At 41.9% G+C, this 13,329-nt stretch overlaps 1 protein-coding gene and 1 pseudogene across 4 annotated transcripts in view; one reads left to right on the top strand and one right to left on the bottom strand.

Moving 5' to 3' along the window:
* LOC118237715 (zinc finger protein 54-like) overlaps nucleotides 1–2,869 on the top strand; it is a 46,843-nt gene extending 43,974 nt beyond the window's left edge. For 2 of the 4 annotated variants that reach the window (XM_035453804.1, XM_027434031.2), the window contains exon 4: nucleotides 72–2,869. In XM_035453804.1, the coding sequence (XP_035309695.1) occupies nucleotides 72–1,393 (1,322 nt within the window). In that variant the 3' untranslated portion in view covers nucleotides 1,394–2,869. The remainder of the gene's footprint in view (nucleotides 1–71) is intronic. The other 2 variants (XM_035453805.1, XM_035453806.1) reach the window with 2 other exon arrangements.
* LOC113830959 overlaps nucleotides 1–13,329 on the bottom strand; it is a 66,242-nt pseudogene that overhangs the window by 26,646 nt on the left and 26,267 nt on the right.

Below are 13,329 nucleotides of genomic sequence, written 5' to 3'. Positions count from 1 at the left end.
GGGAGACAGTCATTTATCACATGTTTGTTATTGGAACAAACCCTATTAATATGAAATATTCTCATTTTCAGAGAACTATTACAAGTGTGAGCCTGTCCATCAGCATGTGAAGACTGAAAAGGAGTCTTGTCAGTGTAATGAGCTTGGCAAAGTGCTTCATGACCCCTCCACATGTGCACTTTATAGAACAAGTGAAACTACAGAAAACTCCAATAACTACACATGTATTAATCCCAGGGATGCCTCTGTGGACTCATTAAACCCAGACAGACATGAAAGCAGGCACACTGGAGAAGAACCTTGCAGATCTAAAGACTGTGAGAAATCTGTAAATTTGTGTTCCAACATCACTCATGATCAGAGATTCTACCCTGCAAAGATAGAGCAGAGACAGGGAGAATATGATGACTATTTCAGCTCTGCATACCGTCTTTTGCTACAACCAGTCAATATTGGAGATAAACGACACCAATGTGGTACATGTGGGAAATGCTTCAGTGCTGCCTCAAAACTCATTGTGCATGAGAGAGTTCATACTGGCATTAAACCCTACAAGTGCAACGTTTGTGAAAAGTCCTTTACACAGATTTCAAGTTTTAAAGCACATCAAAGAATTCATAGTGGGGAGAAACCTTACAAGTGTAAAGAATGTGGAAAGTCATTTCGTTACTTGTCAGGAATTAATAGCCATCAGAAAAGGCATTCTGGAGAGAAACCTTACAAGTGCAATGACTGTGACAGACACTTTCCCCACTATTCATCATTGAGTAGGCATAGGAAAACTCATTCTCTAGAGAAGTTTCACAAATGCGAAGAATGTGGTAAGTCCTTTGTTAAATTATCACTTCTTAACAGGCATTACAGAATCCATACTGGTGAAAAGCCTTACAAATGTGAGGTATGTGACAAATGCTTTAACTGCAACTCAACTCTTAGAACACATCAGAAAATTCACACTGGAGAGAAACCTTACAGATGTGAGGACTGTGACAAATCTTATACTTGCTGCTCACATCTTAGAGCACATCAGAAAATTCATACTGGAGAGAAACTTGCTAAATGTATAGATTGTGACAAATCCTTTATCGATATCACAACTCTTAGAAAACATCGGAGAGTTCATACTGGAGAGCGACCTTACAGTTGTAAGGACTGTGACAAATCCTACAGCACTTCCTCAAATCTTCGAATACATCAGAGAGTTCATACTGGAGAGAGACCTTACATGTGTAAGGAATGTAACAAATCCTTTACCAGATTCTCATTTCTTAGAACACATCAGAGAGTTCACACTGGGGAGAAACCTTATAGATGTATGGAATGTGACAAGTCCTTTACACAGGACTCACATCTTAGAAGACATCAGAGAGTACATACGGGAGAGATGCCCTAAAGCTGTCAGGTTTGTGACAGTGTTTTTTTTCTCAATCTTATCTTTTAAGGAGACATCAGAAACATACAGGAGAGATACATGACATTTGCTAAGACTGTGACATATCCTATATCTGAGGTCTTAGAAGACATCAGACAGTTCATACTGGAGAATGGCATTACAGTTGTTTTTTTGTTTTGTTTTCTTTTTTTCGAGACAGGGTTTCTTTGTGTAGCTTTGGAGCTTATCCTGGCACTCGCTCTGGAGACCAGGCTGGCCTCTTGAACTCATAGAGATTCGACTCCCGAGTGCTGAGATTAAAGGCGTGTGCCACCAACGCCCAGCGCCCTTACAGTTGTAAGGAGTGTGGCAAATCCTTTTCCAGTTGCTCAAATTTTGGAAGGCCTCATAGTATTCATGCTGGGGTGAAACCCTACAAATGTATGGAATGTTTCATGTCCTTTACCCGTGACTTGAATCCTAGAAGATATGCAAGGGTTCATACTGGATGTAGACTTTACAGTTGTTAGGAATGTGACAAATCCTTTGTCCTCTCTTCTGCTCTATGGAAACATCAGAAAATCCATAATGGAGAGAAACCATACACATGCAAAGACTGAGCCATCCTTTATCCAGATTTTGAATCTTAGGAGACACTAGAAATGTCATGCTGGAGAGAAACTGACTGTTTAAATAATGTGACATAGCGTTTTCCACTACGCTCTGCTCACAAATCACAACAGTTTACAAAATACTCAGGGAGAGCAGATAGTAAGAGAGGAGACAGACAGAAAAAAGAGAGAGGGAGTTAATGGCTGCCCGTCATGGTCTATCACCAGAGAGAAAGACGAGGTATCTTGATAGAGGGAGCCAGTATGGGTTTAGGGAGAAACCTTGTGCTGGAGAAATTCTCAAGAACCCACATCGGTGACCCCAGCTAAGACTCCCAGCAATAGTGTAGAGGATGTCTGAAAGGACCTTCCCCTTAATCAGATTAGTGACTACCCTAAATGTCATTACAGAACCTACATCCAGTAACTGATGGAAGCAGATGAAGTGACCACAGCCAAGCACTGGGCTGAGCTACTGGAGTTCAGTTGATCAGAAAGAGGAGCCATTATATGATCAAGGGGGTGGGTCAAGCTGATGATGGAGAAAACCACAGAGTTCCTGAATTGTCTTTTAGAGGCCCATTCCCTGTGGGATACCTTTCAAGGTGGGCTACCTTACTCAGGCATAATATAAGGGGGAAGGGCTTTTTTGACTCCCCAAGGAAGGCCTTACCTCTTCTGAGGTGTAGATGGGGGGCGGGGAGCTGCGTGGTAAAAGATTGTGAAGGAGGGGTAACTGGGGTTGCTATGTAAAATGAAAAATAAAAATTTTAAATTAAAAAATATAGAAACATAAAAATAAGAACCTGGTGAAACTCTTTATGAAGGTTTATGTTTTTTAAAAATTTCCTAGAGTGTATATTAAAATGAAAGTCTTCATTTTTAACAGTGGGAAGAGCTTTTCATTTCTTTAAAGGTGTGTGCATGCTTTACTGGCAACTATGTGTGCTACATGTATGCCTGGTACAGGTGGAGGCCAGAAGGGTCATTGGATCCCCAGAAGCTGGACTTACAGACAATTGTGAACTGCCATGCATGTTGGGAAGTGAATCCAAGTCCTCTGAGAGGGAACCAGTGCACTTCACCCCTAAGCTGTGTCTCCAGACCCTAATAAAAAAAAATGTAATAAAAACATGTATCTCGGGGGCTGGAGAGATGGCTCAGAGGTTAAGAGCATTGACTGCTATTCCAGAGGTCCTGAGTTCAATCCTAGCAACCACATGGTGGCTCACAACCATCCTCTATGAGATCTGGTGCCGTCTTCTGCTGTGCAGATGTACATGGAAGCAGAATGTTGTATACATAATAAATAAAATCTTTAAAAAAATTTACTTGGTGCTAAAACCACACTTAAAAAAATGTATCTTATTCAACATCTAAAAATTGGTAATAATGCCAGGTGGGGTGTGCACTCCATTCCAGCTCTGAGGATTCAGAGACAAGAAGATCTCTGTGACATGGTAGATATCATCACCTACATATTTACTTCCACGACAGCCAGAACTACATAAATTCTTTTTCAAAACACCATCCTAGTAAATAACATAAAGTTACAAAACCTTTAGTTTCTCCTCTAAATGTGCTGCATATCTCAAAATTCACACTTCTGAAAACCATATTATGGTAGAGAGTATATACTCCACATGCCTTCTGTTTATTGGAAATTACACCCACCAAACGCATTGAATGTGACAACTCGTTTACATATCTCTGCTGAAATTGCAGAGATAAAGAAATTCATCGTTATCTGGGTGTTGCTGGTACATGCCTTTAATCCCAGCACTCGGGAGGCAGAGGCAAGCGGATCTCTGTGAGTTCCAGGCCAGCCTGATCTCCAGAGCGAGTGCCAGGATAGGCTCCAAAGCTACACAGAGAAACCCTGTCTCGAAAAACCAAAACCAACAACAACAACAAAAAACAACAAAAAGAAATTCATCGTTAAAGAAAATGCTGATAAGATCTTCTATGCACCTTCAAATTCTTCATACTACAGTCAAACTAATCAAAGAGCAGGAAAGTAGCTGTGAAAGTGCCATCACTGGAATTATGACAGAAACTTAAAGCTCCCCAGTGGCTAAGAGTGTGGTGACACACAACTTTACTTCCAGCCCTCTGGAGGCAAAGGAAGGGGTATCCCTGTGAGTTCTAGCGCAGCACTGTCTGCACTGCAAATTGCAAGTCAGCTGTGGTTACAGAGAAAAACTCTACCTTGAAAAACCAAAACAATAAGAAAAACAATCCCTGAGTGCATGCAAGAATTCATTTTGAAGTACTTAATAAGACTTGGGAAGAAGTTACTTGAAACTTTATGACACAGCTTCCATTGACTGCCACTACACTTTCACTAAGGGAAAAGACTTGTGGGACCCACCCTCAGCCAAGATGAAATGATAATTGCCCCAATCTTACAGAGTTGCTTGCTCTTAGTAGGTTTTGAACAGTTGTGATTCTATGCATTACCAATGACCTACTGCAAGTGGAAACGTCTTTCACCAATGTTGAGAGTAGTACATACTGGTCATTTTAAGCATGAATATTTAGATGTCAGATTAACACTCATCTTTATCAAAACATCAATAGTTTCTGTTCTACAACCTATAGATTGCAAATTGTGTGTTTTGCATTGCTTTGGGTTTTGAAGCACACACAAGGTTTCTCAGCTGGACCATGGTGTTACACAACTTTAATCCCAGTATCTGAGAGTCAGAGGGAGGTGCTTGTCTGTGAGATCTAGACCAGGCTGGTCTACAATGTGAGTTCCAGGACAGCCAGGACTGTCACACAGTGAAACCTTGCCTCAAAAAGCAAAAACAAGCAAACAAAAGGACAGTGTTTCTCAGAGCTATGAATCCAGTTTTGGGTCTTGCACTGTAGACCAAGCTGGCCTTGTACTCACAGAGCTCTCCTTGCCTCTGCTTTCTGAGTACTGGGATTAAGGGTGTGCACCACAACCACTTGGCCTTTGCTTTTTACCATGGCATGAAACCAATCAAGATAAAATGTGATGCCAGTTTTCCCTAGTACGCCTCATGGCTAGCAGGGTGGTATTATAAGATGCATGTCCCGGGGGTAAACCAGACTGTTGACATCATTTCTTTGAGAATGTCCTGCATGGGACCTTAAAGTGCTACAAACACTGGTCCGCAAGGAGAGTTGCCTGGTAAGTTCAACGTTGCTTTCTATCTTACAACCACAGTGTTTGGTGTCTTCAGCTACATCAGGTACCTATGGTGGCCAAGCAAGAACACTGATAATGACTTCTTTTGTTTAGGGTGACAATGGGGCCGCGCTGACCAGTAAGTAGTAGGCAGATAACTGCAGCTACAGGCAGGTCTAGGGTGCTGCCTGTCACCTGGGTGCTGTAGCCTGGAATGGGAAGCCCCAACCCCAGACATTTCCAAACAGCTCTCTCAGCAGCACCTGTAGTGGACACACCACTCTTTGCACCCACAGTCCTTTGTGGGGACTCAGGGCCTCAGAGGTCCCTGCCCTCCTGCAAGACATATGAGATCTCTTGGAGGCTGGCCTCTGTGGAGAGGAAGAATTATGGGCCTAACCTGCCACACCAGACAATGTCCCTGGGCCCTGAGAGCACTGAGTTCCAGGTACATTTCCTATTGGATTTCTACCTAGAGGATTTAAAAACACAAGAGGCAGAGCAGGCTGCTCAGAGAGCATCCACCATATACCGAAACCTGAGTCAAGGAGGATTCTGGGAAATGTAGTAAAGTCTTGTGATCCAGGCAGGAAGTGGCATAGCAGGCAGACACAAAATATAATCATGAATGAGCAGGAAGTCGTTCTCTTCCTCCTCCTCTCTGTACAGTCGCCATGTGAGCCCAGAAAGACAGGATGTGTGTTGCCGGCGTCCTCAATAAGATAAGTTTATAAAATATATAGATTAATAATTATGGTTGATACTTAAGACAGAGATAGCAGATAAGAAATCCTAGTCATTGGCGAGCAGCACTGTACCTAACATAAGTCTCTCTGTGTTACTTGGGACCTTAATCTGGCAGCAGGCAGAACTTGGGCTGCTGGCAGTAAGACTTATCGTTACAGATAACCATGACCCGGTAAGGAGAGTGTCAATAAACAGCCCTGGTGACCAGGAGCAGCATCAATTACTCTTGTGGACCACCTCTGTTCAAAATTTTAAAATCATATTTAATATTAATTTGTAACATGGGGAGATTTCATCAGGCTTCTTCACAAATCTTTACTTTTGGTGGACCCACCCACACTTCATCCCATCTCCCTGCCCCATTCCCCAGTTAAACACTTAGCACACGCATTATCCAATGACTCTTTTATCACACATTATTTATTCTACTATCGTCTCTTACCGTATTTTTTACTTGGGGTGCAAGATTTTATTTGGGTTCCCACGTAGCTTCGTCACAGAAATCTGAGTTGATCTTTCAGCAGCCCCCTCTCTACTACATATTTGAATGATTCCACCCCAAGAATTCCCCCTCTCTAATTTCATATAGCTTATATTCACTATCTATCCTCTCTTCCCGAATCTCTCTTCTAACGGTCCATTTCTGGATCCCTAGATTATACATGTGGTTTTACTAGAAAACATAAAACAAAGGTTTGCAGCTTAGAGACTCATATATGAGAGAACATATGATGTTTAACTTTTGGGGGCCTAGGTATCTGAGTTCATCATAATTCCCAGGCACCTGCATGCACACTTTCACTTTTATTGACACCTGAAGAATATGCTGGGTTCCATAGGAAAGTATCACTTTTTCACTGACCCGCATTTCTGTCCATGAACATCTAGGGTGATTCCATTCCCTTGATGCTGTCAATAAAGTATCAATGAACATGATAAATAAGTGCTCATTTGTAACATGGCAAGGACTTAGAGTTCATGCCCAGGAAGGGTTATTTTGTATCGGCTTCCTATGAGAGTAAATCCTTCCATCTTGGAGGAATCTACTTAAAACTTGGGGCATGAAAAGAGGTACGGAAATGGGGTGCACTGAGGCAGCTGTTTCCAGCTTCCCAATGCTATAAGTCTTTAATACCGTTCCCCATGTTGTGGTGACTCCCATCCATAACATTATTTTGCTATATCATAGCAGTAATTTTGCTACTGTCATGATTGTAATGTGAATATCTTATATGCAGGATACTTGATATGAGACCCCCCCCCAAAGTGATCATGCATGACATAAGGCAGACACTGCACTAAGGGGAAGTGATGCATTCAGTCCTACGGAGAAGCTCCTAAAACTCAGAAATAGAAAACTTAATAGCTTCAGGCAGTCACAGAAACTAGCAAAGGGTCACCAGGGCCTACCTGCAGCAAACTTATACAGTCCGTAAGGACTGCTGACATTGTCAGAGAAGCTGAGCTGAACAGAAGATGCTCAGACCAACCATGAAGCTATGATTGTGTAAAGCAGAAGAACCTACAGAGGAGCCCAGTGAGAGGCCATTATCCATGGAGTAGCAGAAACCAGAGGCCTCGGGCAAGACCAATGGCTCCTGGGAAGGAACACTTGCAAGTAAAGATGAATAGACTAAAGGGTAAACTGTGTCTCAAAAGGCAACATGATAGTTTACAGTATGATATTATTCTTTTTTGCTTGTTTATATGTTATTGTTTTCATTGTGTAAATTTGTTTCTTTGTTTTATTTTGATTTCTCTTTTAAAATTGGTTTTGTTTGGGGTGGGCAAGTTGAAAGGGAAGATGTCCAGAGTGAGGGCAGAGGGAGATAAGTGGGATTGGAATGCATGATATGAAATCCACAATAATCAATAAAAGTAAAAAAAAAAAAAAGACAGCTCTTGCCTCCTATTGGGCCTTAGTGGAAACTGAATGTTTGACAATGGGCCACCAAGTTACTATAGGACCTGAGCTGCCCATCACGAGCTGCGTATTATCTGACTCACTACCTCATAAAGCCATAAAGTAGGACATGCAGGGCCACAAATGGAAGTGATCAAATGAGCAGTTCCTGAAGGCAAGTTACATGCAGAAGTTGCCCAAAGACTATGGTTTCTACTCCTGGTCTACTGCCAATCATGATCTATATAACCTCATGGGTTGACTGATGAAGACAAGACTATGACCTGGTTTACTGATGATTCTCCACATCAAAAGGCATCACCCAGAAGGGGACAACTGTAGCATTGTAACCCCCTTCTGGAACACTCCTGAAAGACACAGGAAAAGGGAATTCTTCATAGTCAGCAGAACTTCAGGCAGTACACACCATTATGCAGTTTGTTTGGAAGGAAACATGGTCAAATGTGTGATTGCTCACTGACTCACTGGCTGTAGCCATAGGATTGGCTGGATGGTCAAGGCCTGGATAGGGCAGGACTGGAAAATTGGTGAGAAAGATATCTGAGGAAACATGTGGCTAGATCTCTCCAAGTGAGCAAAGGATGTGAAGGTATTGTGTCCCATGTTAATACTCATGCAAAGGTGATTCACCTCAAGAGGACTTCCACATTCAAGTGGATAGGATGACCTGTTTTGTGTCACTGTCAAATGGGCCTCTGAACAAAGTGGCCATAGTGGCAGAGATGGGGTTTATGCATGGGCTCAGCAACATAGACTTCTACTAACCAAGGCTGGCATAGCTGCAGCTGCTGTAAAATGACAGATGTGTTCATAGCACAGACCAACATTCAGCCCCAGATATTGCACCATTCATAATGTGATCAGGCAGCACTCTGGTGGCAGGTTGACTACATTGGACCCCTTCTTCCATGGAAAGAACAACACTTTGTCCTTATTGGAGTACTTACTTAAATTCTGCTCATGGATTTGCCTTTCCTGCATGGGATACTTCTGACAAAACCACCATCTGTGGACTACACAGCGTGCCTTCTCCGCCATTACGGCATTCCACACAGTATTGCTTCTGACCAAGAAACTCACTTCACAGCAGAGAAATGCAACAGTGTGGCCCACAATCATGGGATCTATTTGTCTTACCGTAGTCTCCACCATTCTGAAGCAATGGCCTTACAGAAACAAAGAAACACCTTTTGAAGCTTGGAGAGCTGGGGCAGGTTGCCCAGAAGGCAGAATATGACTTGAATCAGTGTCCAATGTATTATATGCTTTCTGCCATAGCCAGGATCCAGGTGTCCGGGGAATCAAGGGGAGGAAGAGGGAATAGTTGATCTCACCATCATCCATAGTGACCCACTGTAGGGAGAGACGCTAATTACAATTACTGCTGACCAGCATGGTCACAGGGATGTAGAAGGGTGTAGATAAGGGTGAGGGAGAGCCGGGTTCCCTCTCGGGGTAAACCCATTCCAGGGCGCCCTGCCCTTCACAAAGAAAAGAGAACTCTCCCTGGGCTCCTGCAGGCTTCTCTGGGAACGGTTGCATTACTCGCCCTTGTCTACACCCTTCTACATACCTGTGACCACGCCCATTTGGTACAAGTAATCAGGGTCTCTCCCTACACAACCCACTAGCAAATTTTTGCTTCCTCTTTCCTCAACGCTATTAAGTTCTGCTGGTTAGAAGTCTACCAGTTTCAAGCAGGGTATCATTCCTGCCAGGAGCTGAAACAAACATTCCATTGAGCTGGAGGCTCAGACTGCCCCTTTAAATGCCCTTCAACCAACAAGCTAAGAAAGGAATAAACATGGTATGAGGGGGTGACTGATCCAGATTACCATGGGGTAATGGGTTTACCTCTTCACAATGAGGATTACGGGGATTATGTCTGCAGTGCAGGAGACCCTTTAGGGTGTCTCTCAGTACTCCCATGTCCTGTGATTAAAGTCAATAGGAAACTACAACTCCCTAATCCAGGAAGGATGATAAAGGCACAGACCCCTCAAGTGGTGTGGCATCAATTAAGAGAATGTCACTGCCTATAAAATTGAAGTTTGAAATATTAAAGTCCTGGTCCACGAGAGACATTGACACCTATTCTAAATTTCAAATGTGTTTGTAGTAATTCAAGAGAAAGTTATATCATATTAGTATAAATATGACATGGTTAAAAACACAATGCATTTGTGATGCTATGTGGTACACTTATACAATGTTTAGGTGATATTATGACCTGTTAATTGCTTTCACTTGGAAATTAATCATGACATAAGGAGATATGATTGCATGTCAAATTGACAAGGGGTGGACTTGCAATGGCTACTTTTGATTATCTAATTAACTACATCTGGAATGAACTACAAGTCACAAGTGGAGTGTACACCTGCAAGAGATTATTTTTCTTTGGTTTGAACTGTGTGAATCCACTACTCATCCAGACCTTAGAGGTAGCAGGACAAACATCTTTGATCCATATCTTGATACGGGAGGATCCACGCCTCTGAAAATGACCATAAGGCTGGAAGACACACCTGTAATCTGAGACACTCCTTCTGCTGAAGTCTATATAAGGGCATAGAAAAATGAAGATTTTGCTTCTTGTCTGCCTTTTTTTTTTTTTTTTTAACCATATCCACCCCTTTACTGACTTGGAGCCTCCTTCTTTGGGATTCCAGCACATAGTGAAGACCAGCTGAGACACCCAGCCTTGTGGACTGACTACTAGATTCTTGAATTTTCTGTTCACTGGATTATTTGGACAGCAGACTGTAATTAATATAAATCCCCTTTATGCAAGTATTTACCTGGAGAGAGAGAGAGAGAGAGAGAGAGAGAGAGAGAGAGAGAGAGAGAGAGAGAGAGATTCATTCTATCAGTTCTGTTACTCTAGAGTAAACACTTACTAGACACAAGGAGACACAATCTCACAGCAAACTCCCTGATTCTCTGGCTCCTAAAACTTTAATACCACCTCCAAAAAATTTGCTTACAACTTACATTCAGGGGTGTTTTACATAAGTGTCCATTGGTTCTGGCATCCACAAAATCTTCATTTGATTAGTTGTAGTCTCTGTCTGTTGCAGTTTCCTTGATGACAGGTGAAGACTATGCCTGTGTGTGATTAAAAGGCAAATATTTACATTTTTGTTAGGGATTATGCTGGTTTAGTAAAGTGGAGGTTGTTGGTTGTCCTCCAAGATTCATGACTTCACCAGCACTGTGTAGTTAGCCAGGTTTCCAATACCCATCTCGGTTTCTTTTTTTCTTAAGATTTCCTCAAGTCCAATTAGAGAGCTGTTGGTTACCAAGGTAACTGATACACAATAACCACTCCTGGGCACGAACTCCAAGGACTTGCCGCCTAACGAATGAGCCCATCACGATCATTGATGTTCTTTTGACAGCATCTAGGAATGGAATCACGTCAGCGTCAATGAACTGAAACGTGGGTCAATGAAAAAGCGATACTTACCTATGTAACCCAGTATATTCTATAGGTGTCAATAAAAGTGTGGAATCTTGATGTATGTGTAGGTACCTGGAAATTATGATGAATTCAGATAGATACCTGGGTTCCAAAAGTTAAACACCAAATGTTCTCTCATATATGCGTCTCTAAGCTGCAAACTTTGTGAGTTCAAGAGTACCTGTAGAAGCCAGGAATCTAGAAATAGAGGGTTAGTGGGGAGATAGAGGAAGAGAGGATAGATAGTAGCATATAGGTGATATGCCATTAGAGAGGGGGAAATCATTCAAGTACGCAGTAGAGACCGGGCTGCTGAAAGATCCACTCAGATGTCTGTGAAGAAGCTCCATGGGAACCCAAGTAAAATCTTGCACCCCAAGTAAAAAATATATACTATAGTATATATATACTATAGTATAGAGACTATAGTAGAATACATGTAGTATAAAGGAATGGAGGATTGGATAATGTACACGGAAGGTTTAGCTGGGAATGGGGCAGGGAGATGGGATGAAGTCCCACCAAAAGTAAAGATTTGTGAAGAAGCCTGATGAAATCCCCCTATGTTACAAATTAATAGTAAGCATGATTTCAAGAACTTTGTTTTTTTTTAAGATTTTATTTATTATGTATACAGTATTCTGTTTCCATGTATACCTGCACACCAGAAGAGGGCATCAGATCTCAGATCTCATAACTGATGGTTGTGAGCCACCATGTGGTTGCTGGGAATTGAATTCAGGACCTCTGGAAGAGCAGTCGGTGCTCTTAATCTCTGAGCCATCTCTCCAGGCCCCGATTTTAAGAACTTTGAATAGAAGTTTACCACATGCATAATTAATGCTGCTCCCAGTCACCAGGGCTATTTAATGAAACTCTAATCTGTTACTGGCTATCTGCCTAGGACTTAATGGTCAGGGTGGCCCCATTGTCACCCTAAACAAAAGAGGACATTGCCAGTGTTCCTGCTTGACCACCATAAGTACATGGTGTAGCTGAAGACACCAAACACTGTGGTTGTAAGATAGAAATATTGAACTTAACAGGCAAATGTCCCTGCTGGCCAGCTTTTGTAGCACTGTAAGATACTGTGCAGGTCAGTCTCAGCAAAATGATGTCAATGGTCTTAACCCTCTGGCCATGCATCTTACAAAATCAACCTGCTATCCAGGATGTGTATACTGGTGCAAAACAGATACCACTGTTTATGGACATGAACAAACTCTCTTGAATGGATTTCAAGACTGAACCACAGAGAGCAGTTCACGCCATGGAAACACAACAACAAAACATGGCTTGGGAACTAAAGATTGTAGGGAAGAACCTATCAATGTTTTGATAATGATCATGAGAGTTAATCTGCCATCTCAATAGTCACATTTAAAATGATCACTTTCTATTACTCTCAATGTTGGTGAAAGAAGCCTTCTCTTGCAATAGGTAGTTGCTAATGCAGAGACTCACAACTGTTCAAAAGATACTAAGAACAAGCAAGTGTGTGCAACTAGGACAATTACTATTTCATCATGCCTGAGGGTGGGTCCTATAAGTCCTTTACCTTAGTGAAGGTGTCAATGGCAGTCACGATTGACTGGCAGTAAATGGAAGCTGTATCATTTTATTACAGATTTTCAAGTAAATTCTTCCCAAGTTTTGTTAAGTATTTCAACATGAAATCCTGCATGTCCTCAGGGCCTTTTCTTTTTATTGTTTTGGTTTTTCAAGATAGGGTAGCTGTGGTTGACTTGGAATCTGCAATGTAGTCAATGCCGGCCTAGAACCTACAGGGAAATATCTTCCTCTGCTTCCAGAAAGCTGGGCTTAAAAGTGTGTGTCACCACCACAGCCATAGCCTTTGGGGATTTCAAAGTTGTATGTCACATTTCAATGATGTCCCATTCACAGACTATATCTTCAAACTTAGTTATTTTCTTGCAATTTGTATGATTTGACTTTAATATGAAGAATTTGAAGGTGAATAAAAGAAATTATGAATGTTTTCTTTCATGATGAATTTCCTTTATCTGCAATTTCAGCACTATGTAAAGGGTTTGT

The sequence above is a fragment of the Cricetulus griseus genome, unplaced genomic scaffold (assembly GCF_003668045.3).
Source record: "Cricetulus griseus strain 17A/GY unplaced genomic scaffold, alternate assembly CriGri-PICRH-1.0 unplaced_scaffold_30, whole genome shotgun sequence".
NCBI classification, from domain to species: Eukaryota; Metazoa; Chordata; class Mammalia; order Rodentia; family Cricetidae; genus Cricetulus; species Cricetulus griseus.
This window is presented reverse-complemented; position numbering and strand designations above follow the sequence as displayed.